Below are 27,328 nucleotides of genomic sequence, written 5' to 3' on the forward strand. Positions count from 1 at the left end.
AATAACCATGAACAACATGCCTAACTTTCAAGAAGAAACCTGAAAGTTATATATCATCTTCACAATCATCAGACAACTCAAAATGCCTGGCAGTCAGTGGAGTATCTTTGAGCCATTGTTGTGATGAGGGAAACATGACAGTCAACTTGTGCTCAGCAAGCACCCCACAAGTAGCAATATGATATTATCAGGTAAATTGTTTTGTCACATTGATTTATTGAATCCAGCCTCAGGGATAATTCCCCTGCTCTTCTTTAAAATAAAAGAGTTGGATCTTTTTATGTTTAGCCCAAGAGAGAGCCTCCATTTAGCATTTCCCTATAATTCCTGATAACCTGCAGCACCACCTCAGGACTGTACTGAACGGCCAGCCGCAAACCCTGAAGTGACTCAACCCATTCTCCCCATGTCCCTGTCCTGTCCCCCAGACTTGCACTTGGTGGTATCTGGAAAACACGAGACTCACATCCTGACAGTTACAGGCGCCTGTTTAGAAAGTATAATGTGAAAAGAAGCTATGGGATCTGACCGACTCATGCTAAGGCAGTGTAAGACGACAGTCGTAGGAGTTTGACAGTTTGTTTTAGAAAAAAAATAAAACTTTTTCTGGGCACTTTTCTTCCCAGTCGGGGGTATGATGACGGTGTTCCTTTAGAGACCTCGAAACCTAGTCAAAGAGTGAGAAACCCGACACTGGAGCGGGAGGGTGGTCAGAATGGGATATAGATAGCAGGTCAGTCATTGTGAATGCAATCTGATCCCCGGCTGTCCCACTGACACAGTGCAACCAATTGGTATTGAAAATAAATAAATGTGGCAATTATCCTTGGATCGACGCCTTCTCCCCACTCTGTGTAGCGGGGATATCACAGCCACTCCCGGATCGGAGGAATTCTGCGCTTAAGGATTCAAATTGGTAGCGACAGTTAAAAATAAATATGCGCCCGCAAGAAGCAGCGATCATCTGTGTCACAAGCGGTCCCTTCCCACAACACACAAAACCGAGCCATAGCAACACACCGTGGGCAGAGTGATGTCAAACTAATCCAAACCCATCTGAAGGGTTCCATTTGGAAAGGCACTCGTCCGGACCGGGAATTCGCTGGAGGATACGCTTAAACACTCGGTTCCCGATCCTCGAACGAGGGAGAGAGAAAGAGAGAGAGAGAGAATAAAGGAGGGAGGGCGGCCGTGGATTTGGGAGAGATGGTCTTGCAAGATTAAAGAAGGCTGCTCGCTTTTAAAAGGTCAGCCAGGAAAAGTTACAGTTGTACATGCAATTAAGACAACAACAAAAAACTTGCAAAAGCCTGCGGGCTGATTTAAATCTCTCTCTTACACACACACACAGACACAAACACACGTCCCAGGATCTGGCTCGGACTTCGCTCATCTGACCAGGAATTCATAAAAACTCAAAGCCCGGCGACAGACAGAACGAAAAACCTCCCAACGGGGCATGGGGCAAGTAAAGGGAGTCGGTAACACTGAGTAAACCATGGGTCTACAGAGGGCGATTTTCTGGACTTTACTGTTTCATGTAAGTTTCGCTTTGAAGTGGGACTGTGCGTATGTAAACCCGCGGAACATGTTTAAGTCTAGCTATCGTAATTATGTGCTATATATTGACTTAAAAGATACAATCTGGCTCATAGAATTACTTTGTGATTGGGGTTATGTGTGATTTATGTACAGTATAAAAATATGTTTACAAAGGCGTGAAACTAGTCCATTCGAATGGTTTGCATTAGTGTTTTCACCAGGAATTACTGCCTCCGCTCTAAACAGAGATGTTCCTTGGGTACCTCCGGGAACTGAGTGCTGCGGCATCTCTAAACTGGGAAGAGCTCTTTGCTCTGGCTGCCTGGGCTAAACACATTGACCAGACAACACTCCCCACGCAGCTCAGGGTCATTGCTACACGGACTAAGGTCAGCGGCCAGCAATGACCCGAGAGGGTGCAGAGGGTAACAAGGCTCGGAGCCCTGACTCTCATATAGCACCTTCTGCCAGTGATCATGATGTGGAGATGCCGGTAATGGACTAGGGTGGACAAAGTTCAAAATCACACAACACCAGCTAATAGAGCAGCAGGTTTATTTGGAGGCACTAACTTTTGAAGCGCTGCTTCTTCATCAGGTGGTTGAGAAACAGGACCATAAGACACAGAAATTATAGCAAAATACTCCACTAGGATTGTCACTTTGGAATATGAGATTTCAGGGCATTTCTTTAACTTAACCGTACCCTTCCTCCCTGCCCTAGCTCGTAATTTACTCTCTGTATTAATCGGAAAAGAATTTTGCTTAGAAATCGTAGTCAAAAAAATGTCAGCGCTTAATTTATTCACTCATCTTGACAAATGATGTGACGGTGCGGTTCAAATCTCATTGTGAATATGAGACCTTTCATTCGCTGTATACATTCCCTGTAAAATGCTTTGGGACGTTCTGAAGTCTAATGTGAAAGCGTCTCCCCACCATCTTCCCAAGAGCACGGATGGGCAATAAGTGTTGGCCCAGCTGGTGTCACCCACATCCCACAGAGCAATAACACCCATCCAATTGCCACCTCGATTTGCCATCGTTACTCTTTTATTCAATGTCCTGATCCGTATGATACCAGGCCACTAAAGGTGGAATTGCCTCATGGTCTAATAGTGGCAACTGACTATTTGGTTGGGTTCTGTGTATCTGACACAAACCATCATGATGCACACCAAGTTTTTTAAAAATATCTATTTCCCCCAATGCTTTTAATTTGTGCAATGTTCTCGATAAATGCAATTCATTGGTATGTATTAATATTCACCCTGTTGGATTAATGATTGCAAGAACTTAATGACAGGTTGTTCAAGTGTTGCAAATAAAGGAGGAACATACAAGTCCGGAAGGCTATATTGCATTATGTCCCGCCATCCCAGGAAATGTTTCACTGAACAATAATGTGTCTCCCCTCCTTGATCTGACTAAAAGATCAGACCCTATTATCTCCTTTGCCATTCCAGCCCTTGTCAAGTATCTAAATCCAAACTGTTTTTCAGTCGATTAACTTGTTAAACTGGTGACTAGAAAATCATACGGCTAGAAACGAGAGGGAAATGCTGACAAAAAAACAAACTAACCTTTTTGAGCTAGAGAACACCTGAAAGGAAAGAAAAAATAATAACCTGCACTAATAGCAGATTATAATGTCCCCAAGTGTTTCATAGGATAATGACTAGACAAGAGTTAATACCAAGCCAAAGAAAACTCGACAGTCCTTGATCAGTTTTGTTTTGTCAAATGAGAGAGAACTGTGAAGGTTTAGAGAGGAGATTGCTAAGTCTAAGGTCAAAACAGGATAGGGTTCGACTGTCAATGGTGGGAGCAAAGGAATTGGAAGGGAGGGGAGAATAAATTCTTGCTGAGTGCCAGGGCTGGGAGGGTGAGTGAGATGGGAAATGAAGGAGTCCAGATTGCCAGAGGGGAGATTTGAAACAAGAATGAGATGTTGAAAATCTGAAGGGACAGTCAGTGTAGGTCAACAAGCACAAGGGTGTTGGAGGGATAGGGATAGATTAGTATTATAGGAAGGGTTTGGAGGGATATGGGCCAGGTGCTGGCAGGTGGGACGAGAGTGGGTTGAGATATCTGGTCGGCATGGACAGGTTGGACCGAAGGGTCTGTTTCCATGCTGTACATCTCTATGACTCTATGTTATCTTAAAGAAGATGACACCTAATTAAAATTAATCATTCAACCAGGCAGAGGAATAATGAGTGCTGGCCATTCATTTACATGTATTCGTCATTTTTGGTCACATCTACTGAACAGCAAAACTGCTTATTTTGCAGACCTGAAGCAGAAATAGTAGGAATTTCATATGCTTATTAGTTTATCTGGTTATACTGAGTCCCATGATGAGACAAAGTAGCAGCTCTGTGCAATATTAGCAAGGGGCATGTTTTTCCTTTATCTGCTATTTTAATTAAAGTATTAATAGATTTACTTTAGAGCGGCTAATTCATTTCTTACACAACAGACAAAGGAATTTCTTACAGATTTTTTAATCCACCGATTAATAACACAACTCAGCTGGGGTTCTACCTGGAAAGGGATTTGATTTTGCTGATAACTTTACCATATTTGTCGATATGAATATGAAACAGAAAATCCAGATTCATTCTTGGAATGACTCTTGATTAAAATTGCAAGAAAAGCTTGAATGAGTCCACCGTTGATTAGCAAAGGTCCCTGTCATCGGAATGCTTTAGGAACATTGGAAAACAAAAATGGAGCATTTTCAGTTAAAACTAAATACAGCATAAATGCGAATGCATGGATTGAATCTAATTCTAAACATTTATTGCAGACTACATTTGGTTTTTGTTAAATATTCTTTCACTTCTAAAAACGCCGATGTATTTTTGATGTGAGTAAAAGTGGTTTAATATCCGGAATTCAAGCTACTTGGCACAGGCGGTGAAGTCAGTTTGGGAAACTGTCACTCTCAGTTTGACAGAATTTGCAATCTCCTCTTAAATGTTCCAGTTTATAATCCCTCGTTGTTAATTTATTAGTGGCAAGCATTACTGGCATTTTCTGTTTAACTTGAGGCAAAGGAAAAGTGCCTTTTGCCACCTGTAGAAATATCTCAAAGCTCTTCAAGCTTTGAAGTGCGCAAATGTGACAACCATCTAGCCTGAAATATGGTTGAGATAGATATTGGCTAAGCTTTTAACTACTCTTAGCTGAGCCTGCTTCCTAGCAACCTACTCTTCTTTGTGTGCTCCTGGGTGATCTCTGATATCCATCTGAAGGGGCAGAAAATACTTCAATTTAAATTCTTACCTAATAAGACCATTAAAAAATAGAAACATGAATAGGCCATTTGACCCTCCAAACCTATTCTGCTATGCAATAGAATTATGGCCGATCTAACATCTCTTACGTCCACTTTCCTGCCCTTTCCCCATGATTCCTCAACTGATCAAAAGTCTATCTATCCCAGCCTTAAACAAGACCTCTGCCTTCACAACTCTCTGTGGCAAGGAATTTCAAAGACTCATAACTCTCAGAGAGAAGAAATTCCTCCTCATCTCAGTCTTAAATTGGCACCCCTTAATTCTGAGACTATGCCCTCTATTTCTAGACTCTCCCATGAGGGGAAACATCTGCTCAGCATTCACCCTGTCAAGCCCCATAAGATTCAACAAGATCATTTCTCACTTTCCTAAACTCCAATGAGTAGAGTCCCAACCTATTTAACCTTTGGTCATAAATCAATCCCTCCATACCAGGAATGAGGGAGGGTAAATGGCAAAATGACACTTCCTCACATCTCGAATTGCCCTGACAACAGTGAGAGTCAGCCATGCATTGTGGAAATAGAGTCACGCATGGGTCAGACTAGGTAGAAGAGACTTCTAGTTCCTCTGAAGAATAGCAGTGTATTAATTCAGTTTTTAAATCAAACTGGAAACTTTCATAGTCCCTTTTATCAGGAGCCAGCTCACAAAGTGCCAGATTTATTTCATAACTTTTCATGGTGGAACTTGACTTCATGACTGTCCAATGGAAGTTCAGTGCATGACCATTAGGCTTCTGTGCCTTTCAGCAATGCCTCAACAAGAAACAGACTGCATAGATTTCATAACAGATAGCTGTAGAAAATACTGGAATTGCTCAGCAGGTCCAGCAATACCTATATATAGAGAGAGAAATATAAAAGTTAATGTTTCAGATTTGTGACCTTGCATCAGCTCAGCATGAAAAGAATCCTAATTAAAAGAACAATTATTATTTTTTACAGCATTTCATTCTCAGTAAATGAATTGAGTTATTAGAAAACATTCAGCAAAGTTACACAAGTAAGATTCCCAGATGGAATTAATGTTCACAGAATTTTAGGAGAATGGGTAAGAAGCTGATCAGTATCAAATACACAAGACTCAGACAGGGAGTCATTGCTTCCCCTGCAAGCAGACCTTTCAGAACTGGTATGCTTGTCAGTGGCAGACCATTTACCTCTAATCACACCTCCATGCCAGGAAATTGCAATTTTCTCCTCAAAAATGATCTCACTTTTCTGGAGCATGGTAGGTTTTGCATCCACTCAATGGCTTGACATGACTTTGATCAGTCAGTCAATTAAACATTGCAGAATTAGCTCCTAACGCATTCAAGTAGTTGGCATTGGGAGATTGACAGGATTGCTACTGCTTCTTTGTCTTGGCATCCACTTTTGCCTGATCTCAGTAGCTTAGGAGCTTTTGTATTAAACACATTACATGAATGCAAGTTACTATATTACAGTAATGGATGAGCAATGGACGCAGTCTTGTTGATGCCCATCTGTTTCGTATTTGGGTTGCTGTATGGAAATTCCATGTAAATAGCTGGTATACATCCTCAGGTATCTGCAGGAATCAAAAGCAGCCAGCTGCCTCAAGGCGAGATACATGTATCTTTGTTTAAGATAAAAAGATTCATATGACAACAAGTGTAAGGTAGGATATTTAATGTTGATTCCCTAGCAACTATGGTAATAGAATTGGATACTATTCTTGTTGATCTTTCTTACTAAACTTCAAAAAGGATAACATAGTAACATTTTGCATTATTTATATAGGGCTCTAATGCAGCCAGTCAAATTATATGACAGGGATTGGTAAGCCTGAATCCTACCGTACTTATTATTCCAACAAAAGTAACAACAATCTGCATTCACATAACACCTTTAACATAGAAAAATGACACAAAATGCATCAATGAGATTAAATCAGTAAAGAAATTGATAACGTAGTGACCAAAGGACAAAAACCTGTCCCTTCACCACATGTATTGCAGTCTCTCAAAAAGAAGGTTTATCTTCCCATAATGCAGTGAGGGACAGGCAATGAAAAACTGGTCTTACTGGTGATACCTGTAGAGCATGTACAAAATGTTCTTGCATTTGAGTCAGAGTTAATGATTCAAACTTAATGCAAAACATCTCTTGTATAGAAATTTTAAAGATATCATTCTAAGCTGAAAAATTTCAAACTTGCTTAAGAATAATAGAAAATCTATTGCACTACATGAAAAAATGCAGGAAGCTCCCCTGGTTAATAACCTTCTGACCAGTGTGTTCCACCGATCAATCACACAAATGTATAGGTGAGAGCCTTTCCATACTATTGTCAATTCTCAGGTGTCTGTTGCAGCAGAATAAAATACTGCTTGTTCAGCACAAATCATAAGATTCCTGCTATCAGGATTGATTTTAGTGGCTTGAAATTCTCACAATACAAAAGGCTTAAAAATAAATGAGGCGTATGTAAATTAATAATCATCTAAATATAACTGGAATGCTAAACAGCACAGTTTGCAGTTCTACAATGTGTAACCTCATTAGTGCATTTTGCTTTTTCTGAACAAAAATCTTTAAAAAGCTTGCATCTTTAAAAATCTTTAAAAAGCAAACCAACATTGGAAGTAAGCCAGACGTACATCATATGGAGACCCCAGTCTGATTTTGTTAACCATATGACTTGGCTATGCTTTTATTTAAACAGTGTGTGGGCATTGCTGGCAAAGCAAACATTTATTGCCATCTCTAAGAATCCTTGCACTAACTGGCTCCCTAGACCACTTCAGACAGCAGTCCACCATATGATGTGGAGCTGGATGCATATGCACACCAGTATTGGTGAGTATGGTGGATTTCCTTCTCTGAAGGGCATTAGTTGTTACCACAATCAAAACTAGTAGTTATGCTCATGATAATGGTCAAAACTTAAATTCTGCCATCTGTCATGGTAAAAGTTAAACACAAGTCATCAACGCATTAGCTGGATCTTGAGAAACTGGTCCAGTGACCTTACCATTATGCCATCATCTCTGATGGATGCCAGCATTAAGTATGAGTTTTCTGTTGCTAACTGTAAGGGCACTTAGCTTCCTCACACCCTCTTTTTACTCACTTCACAGTAAACAATGGTAAAGATAATGGTGGGAGGATTGGTGATGCTGGTCATGGTAGTGAGGGAGCTGGTTGTAGCATTGGAAGTGGTGGAAATATTAAGATGATAATGTACATTGTGATGGAGTGCCATTGGAGGTATTGGAAATAATGATGGTGATAGTGGTGAGGATGTTAGAGATAATGTAAATGAGAATGATGATGGAAGTATTTGAGGTGGAGTTGGTCATGATATTTATATTGTTGAAGGCACTGGAGTTTCTGATGATGGTGTCAATGTGGAAATCATCATGGAAGTGAGGTTAAAGCTGTTCATAGAAATTGCTACCAAAGTGATGCAGATAGCTGTGATAGTATTAGTTATGGAGATCCATATGGATGTGGTGAACATGGCTGTCATGTTTGTGGAGATGATGACAGATGTAATGGAAATGGATGGCGCAGATGGTTATGGAGATTTCTTTTATCGTGGAGCAGGCATCACTGGCTATTGTCCATCCGTAGTTGCCCTTTAGAAGATGGTGGTGAGTGCCTTCTTGAACTGCTGCACTCCACATACTGTAGGTTGCCCTACAATGTCCTTAAGCAGGAAATTGCAGGTGGAGGTGCAGAAGATATTAATGGTACAGATAATGGTGAAGTGACAGAGACAATGGCTGGAGAGAAGGATGATGGTAGTGAAGACTTTGGAAATTGTATTGTTATTTAAACTTCAGAGGATGGACAATATCACAGGCAATTGGAATCTTCTAATATTCCATAATGACAAACATATCCAACCTGTGGTCTGAAAGAATGAAACTGATTGAATATTCTGGTTCTTTTAACCTAGGCAACTCAGTACTGTCTGTAGTTATGTTGCTTAACTGTTGGTGGTTCCTGTTTATATTTTGTTGGCCTCAAAAGGAATTGTTCTTGCTGCTGTTGCCGTACTGGTGAATAAGTTCCAAATAATAACATCCAATTCTATTATTATCAGGAACATGAGAAATATGCAGAGTGATGGGAACAGATTTAAACTTTATATGTGGCCCATGGGCTCCCTGGTAAACAGCAACTTAACTCACAAAGGCCAACATTTTGAAACCTTTGATCTAAGGTATGTGCTCCCATCTAAACAAAAAGGGAAACTCACAATCCCTTGCCAATTGGCCTATAATTGACCACTTAGAACTGCAGAGTCATGTACAGTGCCTCATCATTTGAATTTTCTTCTCATATACATGAAGCCAGCATTTGTGTAATTTCCAGTAGGGAACTTCAACCATGGATGATGTTATCTTTTAGAACATTGCGAGTGTATGCTTGCAACATTTTGGAGCAACAATGTGATTGAGATTGGCAAGTTATCTTACGGGAAAATCGCTATAAAAAAGATGCATTCTGTAACTCCTTTCCATGATGCAATGGAATACCTTACACTCTACACTTCAGTTACATAACAGACATAAATGTATAATCATTCCCCTGTTCTCTGTTAGTTAACTCAGTGAAGTCAGTGAACAATCTAGAACCAAATTTCTTGACAATGACTTGGAGAAAAGTCATTGAGAGAAAGTGAGGGCTGCAGATGCTGAAGATCAGAGCTGAAAATGTGTTGCTGGAAAAGCGCAGCAGGTCAGGCAGCATCCAAGGAACAGGAGAATCGACGTTTTGGGCATAAGCCCTTCTTCAGGAAATTTTGGAGAAAAGTCAGTCAATTAGAAACTGCTCTTGATTACTGTTAGGTAATCATGACTCAGTTGTGACTGTCATCCATTCCTCAACGAAATAGCCTGTGCAGGACAGATCAAATAGATTTATATGTCCCAGACGATTTAAAAGAATGAAAAGTTTGATAAGGTCCCATGAATGCCCTGTCCTGTGTTTCCACTGTGTGCAGCTCTAGAAACCAGAACCACAAATTTGAAAAGTCTGCTTTCTTGTCCAAGCGCAGAACTAACACATACAGATTGTTCTGCTATAATGCGTGTTTCGCTAACACAAATTCGCTACAATACGATTGACGAATTGGGGACATTGTTTTTAAAGTGCGAAGTTTAAAGCATGTATCAGTTCTAATGTGATTCCAGCCTCTTTAGTTTAAATGGTGCTGCTATTATGCGATTTTCTTATAACACAGGATTGCGCAAGAACAGAACTATCGCATTATAGCAGAACTCACTGTACAAATAATTCGAGAATCCAAATGTTAAAGACAAATTGTTTGGAATTTATCAACAGAGTTCCTGTTCTAAAATGAAGCATTTACACAGCAAAAGTGCGACAAATAATAGTCAGACTCTAAACAAAACTACAATGCTGACATCAATCATCCTAGCCATGGAAAGAGAACATTAGTCATGGCTCTGATTGCTGTCCAGTGGCTCATACTGGAAAGTGTTCAGCTGAGCTCGCCACATAACAATAGCCCATGTTTCAAGCAGAGTCATCCACATTGCTAGTATTAATGAGCTGAAAGAATATCAACCTCTTCTTAAGGTTGTGGCCATCCTGTTAATGGCAAGCTATCGAAATCAAAGCTGACTCCATGTTTATTTCTGTTGACTGAAAAGGTAAGAGTTCTTTAATTAACAGCTTGTCTCAATTAGCCGCTTAAACACACCCCAACATTTCCCCCCATAAGTAATAGGCACTGCATGTACTATCTGTGAAATAGCCACTATTTCTTTGGCAGTAATCGTTTGGAAGGTAATTGTCTAGTAATATTATCACTAGACCCAGGTAATATTCTCGGGAACTGGGTTCAAATCTTGCTATGGCAGATTGTCGAATTCTAATCCACCACAAGTCTGAAATTAAGAATCTAATGATAACCATGATTGTCAGAAAAGCCCATCTGGTTCACTGATGTCTTTTAGGGAAGGAAATTGTTGTCCTTACCTGGTCTGACCTACATGTAATTCCAGAGCCACAGGAATGTGATTGACTCTTAATTGGCCTCTGGACAATTAAGGACAGATAATAAATGCTGGCCGAACCAGTGACACCAACATCGTGTAAATACATTTTTTAAAAATGCAAACCAATTAACTTTACCAAAAACGTCCACTTAGCAATTTTATAACATACCTCTCGAACAGGTAGGACTCAAAGCCAGGTTCTCTGGTTCAGAGGGAAGGGTTCTATCACTACCCTACAAAAGTCCTAAAACCTCAGATTCTTTAGAACCAGTGTCCTAAAGATATTAGTGCTGTAATGGACAACAGTACAGGGGGTACCCAGGTTTATAAACGCGTTACATTCCTGAGCACATTTGTAAGTTGATTTGTACAAGCTGGGATGCAGTATAGTACAATATAAAATATTCATTTTTAGTGTGAGGAAATGTCCTCATATTAGATCCTTAAAATTAATCATTAGATGGAAACTCATTCATAAGAATGAGTCGTCATAACTTACTGTTTATAAATTGGGAACCCCCTGTTCTTGGCTTTACCAGCTGAGCTATCAAAGGAGAGCCCACATTGCACTTACATAAAACTATAACAAAGCAAAACATCCCAGGGTGCTTCACAGTCATATTTATAAACAAAATGGCTAGAGTTGAAGAGCAATGAAGTGCTCAGAGAGTTGTAGGATTGTAGAAGGTTAGAGAGAGAGAGAGAGAGAGAGAGAGACAGAGAGAGAGAGAGAAAGTGACAGATGGATTGGAACACAGGAATGAGAAATTAATATTTGAGACATTATTGGATCAGAATCTAACGTAGATCAGAAAGTATCCAAAAGAATGAAAGCAAGGGAACACAAATCCTGAATTGGCCAATGCCTGTTTTCTTTCATCCATACTGATTGGGATTCTGAGAAAAACTGAAAAGGAAACTATTAGCCCTGATTCAGGATTCATGGTCTAATCCAGGAACAATTCCAAAGGTGTCATTATTTTGATGAGATCCTAAACAAGAGATTTTCTTCTTGTAAATTGTTGTGCATGTTAATAATTCCATTTGCAATGGGAGTTCACCTTCCTCAAGCGATCACAATAGTTCAGTTAGGTAAACAGGTTATTCTTTTAACATCAGTGTGTAAAATGACTTGCCTAAAAAGCTGAAGTACCTCTGTTACTAAATAGTTAACTAAAACCACATAGAGTGACCTCAAGTTTCTCAGAAAAGTAAGAAGGTGTTGCAGGAAAGCATTTTTTAATGGATCTTTAACTTTCTCACAGTTGTATTGCAACACTAGCTATCCTAGGTTTCTGCCAATGTTGCTCTGGAATCAAGTACACACCAATGCATGGAAAGGTTCAGAAATACTGCAATCATTTTCTTACATCCTTCTGTAAAGTATCTGTTTTCTGTTAGTACTTTACCACTGTGAAGTGGCTGAGGAATGCAGATTTATGAGCAGCAATAATAATATTTGTCAGCGATTAGGACTGAGAGATAGCCTATCTCATTATTGGCGGAAATGTAATGAGAGATACTGGCCTAGAAGTTATCTTAAGCAGTTCCTGTTTTATAGATGCAAATGTATTCAACATGGCAGACTCAATCTGCACTAGAAATGCAGCACCTACCTTATTTGTAAAAGCTGTATCATAGATTTCATTTCAGCATATACAAATATGGGTTCTAACTCAATCCTCCATTGTGAAATGCAATTATGCCTGTCCACAACATTCTCACAAGTATTACAGTTGGGCCGAAGGGCCTGTTTCCACACTGTAATCTAATCTAAAAAAAAAAAATAAAAAAAATCTAAATATGGGTTCTAACTCAATCCTCCATTGTGAAATGCAATTATGCCTGTCCACAACATTCTCACAAGTATTACAGCTGTACCAGTGATCTGTAAAAGTCAGCTTTGATTTTCATTATTTTAATATGAAGGCAGGAGAATCACAGTTCAGTCCATCCTTCAACCTGCTTGCCCACCTCCACCTTGGTGTCCCCTGTGAGCTAGAGCCACAGTAGGCATCTGCAACCTGCTGGAATGAAAACATTAGAGCTGGAGCTCCAAATCCTTATTCTTCTGTTCTCCATCCTCTTTATGGCACCTTATGGTGCATTAGAATCACACAGTAATTCAGGCACCATTCAGGCTGTTACATCCCATTGGTTCAGACAAATATCACCAAAGAAATATTTTATCCAAATTTAGTTCCCATTGAAATTTTAAAGGGAGCTTTGAAATACACAGAGGTTCATTAATAAACGAATTGAAACTCCGGTGCATTATGAAATACAGCGAGAATTCTCTCCAGTACCCTGGCCAATATTTGTCTCTCATTCAACATGAATGAAAATTAATTATCCAGCGATCTATTGCATTGCAGAAGACAGATCAATCAAGTCTGGTCGCCTCAACAACATAGGCTTCTATGCCACTTGAGCCTGAAGAAATTGTATGGGATTATATTTCCCACTTTTATTTCAAGTATTATTAATTTATGGGCTAATGGCTTGACATGCACAAATGGATTGGGGTGTTTTCTGTGATGATCACGTCAAAAGAACTTTATTGACTCTCTTGAAGTGTCCCGAGGTAAACGTGCTAAATAGCTTCTTTTGACAAGTAAATAGTGTGGCTGCATGATTCAATCTTTTACTAACCTGTGTATTTGTCTAGTTTGGATCAATGAGGTGCCATTGTACCAGAGTGGGGATAGCTTTTGCTTTTAGTAGTGGCGGGTAAGTGAGCATGTGAACCACCACCCCATGTTCTCACAGACCCTTTCTCCAATATTGGTTTTTGACCCATTGTCTGCGTAGTTATGGAAAAAGTCTGTCGTTGTAGAGAGACAGGTTAAGTGAGTTGGCATAATCTTGGAAATGGAATATGATGTGGCATTTTTGTAAGTTATGGCACTTTGGCAGGAAGAATTGAGAAGCTGAAAACTGTTTAAATTGAGAAAGACTGCAGAAATCCAAGGAGCAGAGAGATTGGAGAGTTCTCGCCCATGAATCACAAAAGAAACAAACATCCAAGTTCAGTAGATGTCAGAGACAGCAAAGAAATGTTGGCCTTTATTACAGAAGGAATACAGTGTAAAGTCAGGAGGTTTTGATAAATGCAAAGCTGTCAGACCAAACAGATAGCCCAACCATCTTCAGATGCTTCATCAATGACTTTCCCTCCATCATAAGTTCAAGAGTGGGGATGTTCGCCAGTGTTTGCACAATGTTCAACACCATTCATGACTCCTCAGATACTGAAGCTGTCATTGCTCAAATGCAACATGATCTGGATAATCTTAAAGTAATATTCAAACCACATAAATGCAAGGTAATAGGCATCTCCATCAAAAGACAGTTCAATCACCATCCCTTGACATTCAATGGTGTTATCATCACCGAACCTCTTAGTATCAACATCCTGGATGTCACCACTGACCAGAAACTCAACTGGACTCACCACATAAATGCAGTGGCTACAAGAGCAGGACAGAGGCTCAGAATTCCGCAGGAACTAACTCCACAAAGCCTGTTCACCTCTATAAGGCACAAATCAGGAGTATGATGGTATTCTCTCCACATGCCTGGATGGGTGCAGCTCTAACAACACTCAAGAAGCTTGAGACCATTGAGGACAAAGAAGCCCACTTGATTGGCACCATATCCTCAAGCATCCACTCACTCCAACACCAATACTCAGTAGCAGCAGTGTGTACTATCTACAAGATGCAATGCAAAAATTCATCAAAGATCCTGAGACAGGACCTTTCGAACCCATGACCGCTTCAGTTTAGAAGGAGATATTCATCTTATATTTATCTACAATAGATAAATGGGAATACTGCCATCTGCAAGTTCCTCTCCATGCCACTCACCATCCTGACTTAGAAAAACATTGCTGTTCCTTTACTGTTCCTGGGTCAAAATCCTGGAGTTCCCTCGCCATAGGCATTGGAGGTCAACCTACTGCATGGGGACTGCAGCAGTTCTAAAAGGCAGCTCACCACGACCATCTCAAGGGCAACTAGGGACTGGCAATAAATGATGTCCAGCCAGCAACACCCACATCCCATGAGAGATGATCTTACTGAAACATACAACATTCTTAGGAGACATAGATGCAGAGTGGTTGTTTCTCCATGTCGGAGAGGATAGGACCAGAGGCTATAATCTAAGATTAAGGCATTGCCTTTTTAAGATGGGGATGAGGAGGAAATTCGTCATTCAGGAGTAGTGTGTGTCTTGATCTCTTTATCGCAGGCACTGTCAAGTCTGGGTCATTAAGTAAGGAGAGGGTGCAGAGGAGGTTAACCGAGATGTTCCCTGGTTTGGAGGGCGCTAGCTATGAAGAGAGGTTGAGTAGGTTAAGATTATTTTCATTAGAAAGATAGAGGTTGAGGGGGAACCTGATTGAGGTCTACAAAATCATAAGAATTATAGACAGGGTGGATAGCAAGAAGCCTTTTTCCCAGAGTAGGAGACTCAATTATGTGGAGTTCAATGTGAGAGGGGAAAAGTTTCAGGGAGATATGCATGGAAATACTGTCATTCTTTACACAGAGTGTGGTGGGTGCCTGGGATAGAGGCGGGCATAACAGCATCATTTACGATGCATCTCAACAGATACATGAATGAGCAGGGAACAGAGAGGAACAGATCCTTGGAAAATAGGCGACAAGTTTAGATAGAGATTCTAGATTGGCGCAGGCTTGGCGAGCTGAAGGGCCTGTTCCTGTGTTGTAATTTTGTTTTTATATTAAAGTGTACAATAATCAAATTTTTAATCAGTTAGGGAACCAAGGGTTACAGAGAAAAGATGCAAAAGTGGAGTTGAGGATTATCAGAACAACCACAATCTCATTGAAAGACAGACCTGACTTGATGGGCGGAATGGGCAAAATGGACTCCTATGTCCTATGGTCCTACAGACACCAAGCAGTTTCCAGTCCTATCAACCATTACTGTAAGTGGAAGTCAGATGGGGAGGGGGTAGAGAACACCTGTGTTGTACTCCCAAAACAAGCCATGACAGTCTATCCTGACAACACTCATTGTTTAGGCTTAAGCAAAAAGAGTAGCCACTTGTTGGAAAGCATCTGGTACCTGTGGCATCATATTCCTGTGAGTCAGTGCTTCGGGAGAAGAGAGAACTGGCACAGAGATTAAGGAGGATACGTGTTAAAAATGTCATTTTGACATGTAGGGGCCTGGAAACATGTTTTCAATAAAAAGTTCAATCAAGAACCAAAATCTTCAAAAAACTAGTTCCTCTCACTGACATTTTGAAACATTTAAGACAAATTAAAAAACTGGAATTCTTTGCCTTTGGCACTTGATCCAGATAAAGTAAATTACTTCTAAACCATTTTACTTTGTGCACCCTAATCATTTTATTAAACCTTGCAACTCAATGCTAGAAAACAGAAAAATGAAAGTGGTCAGAATTGAGTACAGTCGCTGTAAAATAGATAGAATTTATTGGAATTGAGTGAAATTGATTTAAGAAAAAAAGTCACAATAAATAAAATGATTTTGGTTTATTTAAGAGGTGTAACTGAATTGTGTAATCAGCCAATTTTTGACGAGATTAAATATATTTGTGAACTAAATCTGTTGTTCCATTCCAATTAGAGGTTCCTCAATATCTCATTCTCAATCCCATGTTTAGTCAGATTTTTAGAAAGTTCCTGATATTATTCTGTCTATGGTCTCTAGAATGGATATCCTCCAGGCCAAACATGATTTAACTGCGACAATAGCCTTTGGTATAGATGTGTGTATTTTTATTTAGAGACACACACCTACATTTTAATATTTTGAATTGTGAGCCACAAGTTTCTGTGAAAAATTTAGAATCCTGTACAAAACAAAATTGTACCTTGAATTTAAAGTAAAAATCAACACTCATAAAGACAAGCAGTTTGAAGCCAAGGAAGTGACCTGTAATTAAAATTTTTGGATTTTAAACTGAAGCTGATTTCTTTTTAAATGCAATTATTACTGCAATGCTAGGTAGTTATGCCCTTGGTTGTACAGGGCAAAATTTCAATGTTGACAGATTATGTAATTATAGCAAGAAACCTGACATCTACTGACTGATGTATGCATTGCATTTCTGTGTAATCGGTATTGCATTACTCAATCGTGCTTTGTCAGCTCATAACGTCAAAAATCCATTGAAATCAATGGAAACAGTGGTTGTCCCCAATTCTTTAATTGACCATTAATAGACTCGGGATGAGATTTCAGCTCCTCAGGGTTAGTAAGTCCTGCCTGAGAGACTTACTGACCAATTTTATGTCTGATCACTCTCTGGCCCTACAAGAGAACCCTGGCATCTGCTGAAACTGCAGGCTGTGCCTAATGGAGAGGGATGCAGGGGACTGATTCTAAATTAAGCTTGGGATTTCCCCGGGGTGAGGCCAGCAATATCAAAAGGGGGGATGCAGGAGGTTCTGGTTATGAGAGTCTGGGGATCATGTGATCTTGGGTGGTAATGTGGCTAGGGGACCCACAATGGAGGTGTCCCATTTCCCCCCGACCTACCCTCCAACATTATCTGAAAGCAGCCTGTGCAAATTTGGGCTTTATTCCTTTGAGAGTGTTCCTTCCTCAGTCAAACATGAGATAGCAGTGGAGGATTGAGGCGTTTAAGTGACTGTAAAACTTTAGTCAGGTCATGGGAAGGGAGAGTAGGTGTTAGCATGGCCACACACTGAATTTTGTGAGTGTCCCTCTCCGTTAAAAACACCAGGAGGGAAATGTAAAGTCCAGGAAAGCATAGACTGCTGAAATTACCTATACCTGACAGATGAAATTATTGTAGACAAGTGTGAAGTGGTGCATTTTGATATGAACAAAAGAAGAGGCAATGTAAACTAACTGGCTTAATCCAAATTCCCAACTGTCTACAGGATCAGTAAGGCTGGGAATTCTGTCGCTCTTTTCAGAGCCAATTCACCGTCTAGAAGGCACCTCTATGGTAACTTTACTTTCATAGAAGCAAGCTATGGTAGATAGAATGATGTAACTAGTCTAGGAGGTTTTGAAGTGATAGGTAACTTTTAGAATCCTTTGTTAGGATGTATGCATCACTGGCCATCCCAGCATTTATTGCCCATTCCTAATGGCTCTTGAGAAGGTGGTGATGTACTGCCTTCCTGAATGGTTAAAGTCTGAATAGTGTAGGTATACCCAATAGTAGATAGACATTGCTGTTAAAGACAGAGTTCCAGGATTTTAACCCAACAACAGTGAAGGAATGACAATATTTGTTTTTTGTGGTGCTCCCATGTCATTGCTGCCCTTGTCCATAGTTTTGTAAGGTGCTGTCAAAGGAGCTTTGGTGAGTTTCTGCTGTACATCTCATATATGGTACAAACCGCTGCCACTGTGCATTGGCATTGTAGTGCATGCATGTTTACGTTAGTGAATGGCAAGTTGCTGAAACAGATCACTTTGTCCCAGATGATGCTGAGCTTCTTGAGCCCAACTGATTTCAGTTTTGCTGGGACTCCTTGATACTACACACAGTCAAATGCTGCCTTGATGTCAAGGGCAGTCACTCTCATCCCATCTATTATGCTCTTTATTCATGGTTGGATTAAAGCTGTTAATGATGTTAGAAACTAAGTGGCCCAGAACATTTGTGCGTATGTTATTGATCTGGAAGAGCTGTTTGATGGCACTTGATGACATCTTCTGTCACTTTGAATTTGATTCAGAGTAGACTGATGAGGTGGTAATTGACTGAATTGAATTATCCCTGCATTTTGTGGGCAAGGCACCCTAAGCAATGTTTCTCAATAATTTTATCAAGACCATTTTAATGTCAAGGAATAGTTCTATCCCAAGAATACAACAAAACTGTTCTCCATTCAATTAATATGGTGGATGTGGTACCATGATAGTTATCTAACTGGACAGGTAATAGAGAGGTCTCAGCTAATGACCGAACAACAGAGAACTGATTTGAGATCATTGGTGCTGCACTGAGGGAGTACAGCAAATCTTTTATTAACTGGCACCTATGGGACCATGGGTGTATTGGTATTCTGGGTAATTAAGAGCCATGCAAAAACGCAGTAAACCTTGACCAAGCGAAGCTTTGAGACATCAACATCCCTCAAAAAAAATCAATGTAGAAACATCAACACACCTCCTCAAGTCAATGTAAACCACATACAGTAAGTAATAGAAGTATAATACAGGGGTATACACATCACTGTTTACTTTGTTTTCAGCATAAATACTCAGACATTCCAGTCTGGCTGTTAAGGTGCCAGTTAAAATAAAGTTTGCTGTGCTGGTTGTTTAAGGTTCACTTTTTCAGATGAGGTATCTGCCCTCTCAGGTGACACTATTTGAAGAAAAGTGCTGGATTACGCTCAGTGTCATAACATTATCCTTGTTCTTAGGCAGTCACTCAGGATTGAGGGTGACTTGCTTCGACCCCAGTTTGATGAATACTGAGATAGCTGATAAGTGCCAGGGTGATCAGTAGACTCTGCCATGTGTGGGAAGATGGTGATCGAAGATTTGGGTGAATGGGTTGCTTGAATGCTTGTACCTTCATCCTGATGCCTCAGCTTCACCTCTGCCCATTCCCAATGATGTATCTCATTGTTGCCTTCCTTAATGAACTTTCTCTATTCTGGCCAGTCACGTGCCAAGGTCTTCCATGAGAACATGAGGGGAACATATAGCCTCTTCAGTGATACTTTGAGGAAAATCCTAAAATGAACCATAAGTAATATAAAACACAACCAAAAAGTGTTGGAGAAATTCAGCAGATTTGACAGCTTCTGTGGACAGGAGAACAATATTACGTTTTTTGAGTTAAATAATTCTCATTCTTCTACCGTGCTGCCAGATCTGCAAGTTTCTTCAACATTTCCTGTTTCTGTTTCAGATTTCCAGCATCAGCTGTATTTTGCTTCAATTTGAGTGTCTAAAGCTGTCCTCCTGCGGATCTCCTGCACTGACTCAGTTCTAAGTAGGGAAATTGCTTCATAGTCCATTGCAAGACATGTAAAGGCTTGTCCCACTTAGCAGAGCAATAATTGATAATTACCTCAATGCTGGGCAAGTTGGGATTTGGAAGAGAGTGCTGTATTTAAACCACCTCACCACTGCCAGATTTAGAGCATCTCATGAAGACACCATTCTTGGTACTTCTCCCATGCTTTGAGGTGTCTACTGTCAGCTGTATAAGTCTTCAATGAAACACAGGGATCATCACTTCTCAGTAAACCATGGCTGTGGACCCAGCTTTGAGATTTTGATCCTTAAATATTCTAATCCTCCATCAGCTGAAGGCAGAGCAGGCACATTGGAAATTATGATGAATTTCATTGTCTATGTCTGTCTTTGATAGGAGGAGGCTCCCAATATACAGGAATGGTCTACATAACTAGTCCATATGATCTTGATGTCATTGGGAATCGGAGGAGGCTATTCAAGTTCCTAGAGTTTGTTTTACTTAGCTCACTTAACTCCATTTTCATTTCTGACTTAATCCCTGACTACTTGATCTGCAAAAATTTGAAAATACAGCCTCTCTGGGACAAAGATTTTCGAAGATTAATGACCATCAATCAATTTCTCTTCATCTCGGTCTTAAATGGAACACTTTTTCTTTTCAAACTGCGCTCATAATTCTAGACTTTTCCATGAGGTGAAACATTTCAGCACCTATTTTGCTGAGTTCCTTGTAAATCATAGAATCCCTGCAGTGTGGAAACAGGCCATTTGGACCAATAAGTCCACACCGACCCTCCAAAGAGTATCCCACCCAGGCCTATTCCCCTATCCTATTAATCTACATTTCCCCTGACTAATGCACCTAACCTACACATCCCTGAACACTCTGGGCACTTTAGCAATGGCCAATTCACCTAATCTGCACATCTTTGGACTGTGGGAGGAAACCCACGCAGACACAGGGATAACGTGCAAACTCCACACAGACAGTTGCCTGAGGCTGGAATCAAACCCAAGTTCCTAGCGCTGTGAGGCAGCAGTGCTAACCACTGAGCCACTGTGTCACAAATCTTGAATGCTTCAGTAATATCACCTCCCATTCTGTTAAATTCCATTGAAAACTGTGTTTTCCTCTTGAGATAATGCTTTTATCACAGGAATCAACCATTGGACGTTATCTGCACTTCTCTAATGCAAGTACATTACTCCTTAACTATGGAGATCAAATCTGTAAAAGAAACTCTGGGTGTGGTCTTGCCAATATCCTGGACAGTTGTGGCAAGACATAGCCTTTCCAATGTCCATTTGCCTTCGTAAACATTTGCTGTAATTGCATGCAAACAGGCTGGCACTTTGGCACAGTGATTAGCATTGATTGATTCGAGCTTTAGGTGACTGTCTGTGTAGTGTTTGCACATTCTCTCTATGTCTGTGTGGGTTTCCTGTGGGTGCTCTGGCTTCCACCTACATTCCAAACATGTACAGGATAGATGGATTAGCCATGGTTAATGTGGGATTATGTGAATATAGGTAATATATGTTTTTTTTATATTATATATGGATCATTCTAGGATTTTCCTCAAAGTATCACTGAAGAGGCCATATGTTCCCCTCATGTTTTCATGGGAGACCTTGCAATGTGACTGGGTGGGATGCTCTTCTGAGGGCGGTGCAGGTTTGATGGGCCAAATGGTCTCTTGCCACACCTTAGGGATTCTATTCTATGATTTTGTGTCTCATGCAAGGACACCAGGATTCCTTTGTACTGCAGTGTGCTGTTGCCTCTTGTCATTTAAATAATATTCTGCTTTTCGGCTAAAGTGGACAAGATCATGTGTCCTAACCAATGTTGCTCCACCTTCGTGACCCCCCACCCCACACACACACACACACACACACACACACACACACAGCCACAATCACTAAAATCCTGATAATTTTGTGACTTTTACATTTATTTTTATGTGGCCTTGCTTAGTGCAAATTGCTGACATATGTTCCTACATTTCAAAATTACTTCAATGGTTGTGAATTGTTTTGAGATGTTATGAGGTTATGCAAGTTGTACTATCACCACAAAAGCGTACATAATGGCCTAGTGATATTATCACTGGACTGTTCAGCCGGAGATCTAGGTAATGTTCTCAAATCCCAGTTTGAATCCCAACATGGCAGATGGTGGCATTTGAATTGAATAAAAGCCTGTAATGAGGAGTCTAATGATGTTCGTGAATCCATTGCTGATTGTCGGGGAAAAAAAGTCCATCAGGCTCACCAATGTGCTTTGGAGAAGGAAGCTGCCATCTTACCTGGTCTGGACCATAAGTGACTCCAGACCCAATGTAGTTAACTTTCAACTGCCCTCTGAAGTGCACATTAAATGCTGGCCTAACCAGCAATACCCACATCCCAGAAATGAATAAAAAAACTTAGCAGCTATAGAGGTCAAAATAGATAGTCTTGAATTGTGGCAGCAATTGTACACGTATGTTTTTTCTGTTCTCTATCTAAATTTAGATGTCAACAGTTTCTTTCATTCCTTTTTCACAGATCATCTTGCCCTGTGTTTCATCATTGCTTTCAGCTCTGCTAGAACAGTACTGTGAGGCCTTATCATCTTTATACAATATTACAGGTACACTTTATATTTTTATTATCTATGGTATGTGTTATAGCCAAATCTGTCTTGTGTTATAGTATTGAGTCTGGGATCTATTAAGATTGGGAAGTGAAACTTAAGAAAGCATTTTTAAAAAGTCCCATTTAAACATGTGGATCTTTAAGTCAAATAAGGTCAGAATAAGTTATGTTTTTTAATGAATAAGTGAGTGAGAATTACTTCCATAAGTGGCATTTGGCAAGTTCATTTAAATGAGAATTTTATTTAATTTGCATTGTACTTAGCAGTCAAATTGTACCAATGTAAATCTACTGGTGAGCAATCTCCCAGCTGTGAGTACAGCAATCAAATGTTGATGTGTCTCCAATTTGTGGAATGAGTCGATATCTCGAGACAACCTCTAATTGGCACGAGTCAGAAATTTCAGCAGCAGAGCCCACAAGGTGGCTTCGCAGAGAACTAACACTGTTGCAGTAGGAACTATTCTTTCAATTCGGTTTCATTCAAAATATATCATTTATTACCCACAGACATAGATAAGGTGAATATGGCTTTAGCAACATGAACTAACTGTGCTGCACAGTAAATGAACTGTCATATGTATTTAACCAGCATTTAGTACAGAGCTGTGCAGGTTTTCTCTTTCACCAGAGTCTGTAGAAAATAAATGATTCACTCAGTGCAATTCAATTGAATGTCAATCAATTCTGCATACAGAATCACAGAATTAGGTCAGAAGTTGAGATGTCCACCAATGATTCCTCAGATACTGAAGCAGACCACATCCAATTGCAAGGCACTTTGTAAATATAAACTCGATCATTACTACTAGAGGGGACTTGATAGCCTAGTGGTATTATCACTGGAACGTTTAACTAGAGACTCAGACAATGTTCTAGGGACCCTGGTTTAAATCCCACCATGGCAGATGGTGGCATTTGAATTCAATAAATATCCAGGCATGGGGTGACAAGTGGCAAATAAGATTTGTACCACACAAATGCCAGACAGTGACCATCTCCAACAGGAGACAATCTAACCGTCATTCCTTGACATTAATAGCATTCCCAACCCCGAGTATCCCCTTGAGTATCAACATCCTAGGGGTTACCATTGACCAGAAACAGAATTGGACTAGCCACATCATGGCCATAATAGCAAGTCAGAAGCTAGGAAGCTTGCAGTGAGTAATTCATCTCCCGGTTTCCTAAAACCTGTACACCATCTACAAAGTACGAGTCAGGAGGGTGATGGAAAATTCTTAACTTGTCTGAATGGGTGCAGCTCCAAAAACACTCAAGAAGCTTGACACCATCCAGGACAAAACTTAATTGGCACCACACCCATAAATCTTCACAACCTCTATAACCAATGCACAGAAGCAATAGTGTATGCTATCTACAAGATGCACTGCAAGAAATCACCACAGATCTTTCGAGGGCGCCTTCTAAACTCACAACTTCTTCCATTTGAAGGCCAAGGGCAGCAGATACATGGGAATACCACCACCTGTAAGTGCCCCCCCCCCCCCCCCCCAACTACTCCCATCATGACTTGGAAGCATATAACTATTTCTTTAGTGTTGTTGAGTAAATGTTCTGGAACTCCCTCCCTCTTAGCAATATGGGTCTACCTACAGCACATGGATTGTAGCCGTTCATGAAGACAGCTCACCACGACCTTCTCAACAGCAACTAAGGATGGGCAATAAATTCTGGCACAGCCAGTGATGCTTATATCACTTGAATGAATAGCAAAACATTATTACAGTGCAGAAGGAGTCCATTTCTGTATCTGCCTCAGATCTTTGAATGATCAATACCTATTGTGCCATTGTCTCACCTTCTCTTCATAATCCTGCACATTCTTCCTTTTCAGATGCTGTCTAATTATTTCTTGAATGCTTCCATTGAACCTGCCTCCACAACACTCTCAGGCAGAAGATTCCAGGCCTTAACCACTTGCTGTGTGTTTTCTTTTCCTCATATTGCTTTTGTTTCATTGCAAAGTACTTTAAATCCATGCCCATTCCTTCTTGATAGATTAGATTACTTACAGTGTGGAAACAGGCCCTTCGGCCCAACAAGACCACACCGACCCGCCGAAGCGCAACCCACCCAGACCCATTCCTCTACATTTACCTCTTCACCTTACACTACGGGCAATTTAGCATGGCCAATTCACCTAACCTGCACATTTTTGTGACTGTGGGAGGAAACCGGAGCACCCGGAGGAAACCCACGCAGACACGGAGAGAATGTGCAAACTCCAAACAGTCAGTCGCCTGAGGCAGGAATTGAACCTGGGTCTCTGGCGCTGTGAGGTAGCAGTGCTAACCACTGTGCCACCGTGCCGCCCACACTTTTATGAGTGGAAGCATTTTCTCCACAGAATCTGTCCAGATTTTGAAAACCTCAGTCAAATGCTCTCTAAAACTTGTTTCCAAAAAAAAAATCAATCCTAACATCTCCAATCCATCTTCATAACTGAAGTTCCTCAACCCTAGAAACATTCTCATGAATCGTGAATACAAGCCATTCAATTCCATATTTACTTAAACAGCTGACCACACCAACAACAATGCTGACCAATAATGCTACAATTGGTAATTGTAATAATGAAGAGAGCATTATGAGGTTAATAAGCACCATCAGTTAGTTTAAACCTACACAATGGTTGATCAGCTAATCCTCATACATGACCCTAAATGTTTTGACTCACACACCAGAGGTCATCAGGATGGTGGGTTCAACTCAGTCTATTATTTGGCAGCATTACTATTACCAATCAATATGAAAAAAATTGTTTTATATTCCATTCCAACACTACACTACCAAAATTAAAATTAGTGCATTATGTCTTCAAAGCTCACTTTGTTTAATCATCATTTTGATTTTAAGAAGATAGATTGAAAGGCTTAATTGGATACAGCCATCAAAGATACAGCTGCAACATTATGATCACCTTGTGGAATGTTTATCTGCTTATGTCTCTGTAAAGGCTGCTCAAAAGAACACACCTTGTAGATATTGTATAAACAAAAACCTGGAAGTCTCTAATAAAGCTGAAGAGCCATATGGGAAATATAGAGAAGTACCTATTGTCAAATCCTTTTGGAACATTAACAGCAGGTGAGAAACACATTAGCAATCAGAAACAAACAGCAGAATCGTTGGCAGCAGCGAAATGAATTCACTTGCTAACCTACATTTCCCTATGATGCTTTTGATTCAAAAATTCTCAGCCTTATTTGAGCAGGTGCACAGACAATAAAGTGGGATCCTTCAGGGTAGAATATTAGCTTCTCTTTCCCCACTGTCCTCACTATGACCAATCCACCCATTTTAATTCCAGGTGATTCCTAGTTCTTTGTGTTCCTCATCATACAGTTAGATAGTCATAGAGATGTACAACACGGAAACAGACCCTTCGATCCAACGTATCCATGCTGACCAGACATCCTAAATTAACCTATTTCCATTTGCCAGCATTTAGTCCCTATCCCTCTAAAACATTCTATTCATATACCCATCAAGATGCCTTTTAAATGTTATTATTGTACCAGCCTCCACCACTTCTTCTGGTAGACTATTCGATACTTGCACCACCCTCTGTGCGAAAACGCAGAGTCCTTTTAAATCTTGCCTTTCTCACCTTAAACTTATGCCCCACCTGGACTTCCCCACCCCAGGAAAAAGACCTTGTCTATTTATCCTATCCGTGCCACTCATGATTTTATAAATCTCTATAAGGTCACCCTTCAGCTTCCGACACTCCAGGGGAAACAGCCCCAGACTATTCAACCTCTTCTTATAGCTCAAACCCTCCAACCCTGGCAACATCGTTGTAAATCTTTTCGGAAACCTTTCAAGTTTCACAACACATTTCCTATAGCAGAGAGACTGTACGCAATATTCCAAAAGTTGTCGAACCATTGTCCTGTACAGCTGCAACATGACCTCTCAATCCCTCTACTCAATGTGCTGACCAATAAAGGCAAGTGTACCAAACTCCTTCTTCACTACCCTGCCTATCTGCAACTCCACTTTCAAGGAAATATGAACCTGTACTCCAAGGTCTCTTTGTTCAGCAACATTCCCTGGGACCTTACCATTAAGTGTATAAGTTCTTCACTATTTGCCTTTCCAAAATGCCACGCCTCACGTTTAACCAAATTAAATTCCATCTGCCACTTCTCAGCCTATCAGCCCATCTGATCAATGTCCTCTGTCCTCTGAGATAACCTTCTTGGCTGCCCACGACAACACCATTTTTTTGTGTCATTTATAAACTTACTGACCATACTTCCAATGTTCACATCCAAACAACATTGATATCTGAGAGGTAACCTAAACATCTGACTCAAAGATGTATTTCTAAATTTCCCTGGGAAAAGATTTAGAGGGAATTTGATGGAGATTTTTGAAATCATAAGGGATCTGGGTAGATTCTAGGGAGAAAATGTTTCCACCCATAAAAGGATCAAGAAAGAATATGCACAGATTACAATGATGCAAAAGCAATTTGAAAAAAAAACATTTTGACACAACAAGTGGTTCAGGTCCAGAATCTACTGCCTGAGAGTGTTGTGGAGGCAGGTTCAATTTGAATAAGCTACAGATCCATGGGTTTCTCTTTAAGAACAGAGTGACCAACTGGGAATGACATAAAGAATAGTACAGGAAAAGACCATGTCATGATGTGACACAAGATCGTGCTTTGTGGAACAAAGAACACACAATCAAGATACAAACTGAAATTGGATCACAGAATAGCATCCTTTGTCATCTGGCAAACTCAAAATGGGGCTCTGGTCCAAACAATTATCATGGCCTCAGCTCTGGTAGTCTGCGTTTCTGCTGCACAGAATATTCTTGCCCTGTAG

The 27,328-nt window shown here is 40.3% G+C and overlaps 1 protein-coding gene across 4 annotated transcripts in view; it reads left to right on the top strand.

Moving 5' to 3' along the window:
* The first annotated feature begins 598 nt into the window (after positions 1 to 598).
* LOC122548922 (corticotropin-releasing factor receptor 2-like) overlaps positions 599 to 27,328 on the top strand; it is a 203,284-nt gene continuing 176,554 nt past the window's right edge. For 2 of the 4 annotated variants that reach the window (XM_043687902.1, XM_043687906.1), the window contains exons 1-2: positions 602 to 1,540; positions 22,374 to 22,458. In XM_043687902.1, coding sequence (XP_043543837.1) covers positions 1,499 to 1,540; positions 22,374 to 22,458 — 127 coding nt within the window. In that variant the 5' untranslated portion in view covers positions 602 to 1,498. Of the gene's footprint in view, positions 1,541 to 22,373; positions 22,459 to 27,328 lie in introns of all 4 variants that reach the window. The other 2 variants (XM_043687903.1, XM_043687905.1) reach the window with 2 other exon arrangements.

This window comes from Chiloscyllium plagiosum, chromosome 4, assembly GCF_004010195.1.
Source record: "Chiloscyllium plagiosum isolate BGI_BamShark_2017 chromosome 4, ASM401019v2, whole genome shotgun sequence".
Classification (NCBI taxonomy): Eukaryota; Metazoa; Chordata; class Chondrichthyes; order Orectolobiformes; family Hemiscylliidae; genus Chiloscyllium; species Chiloscyllium plagiosum.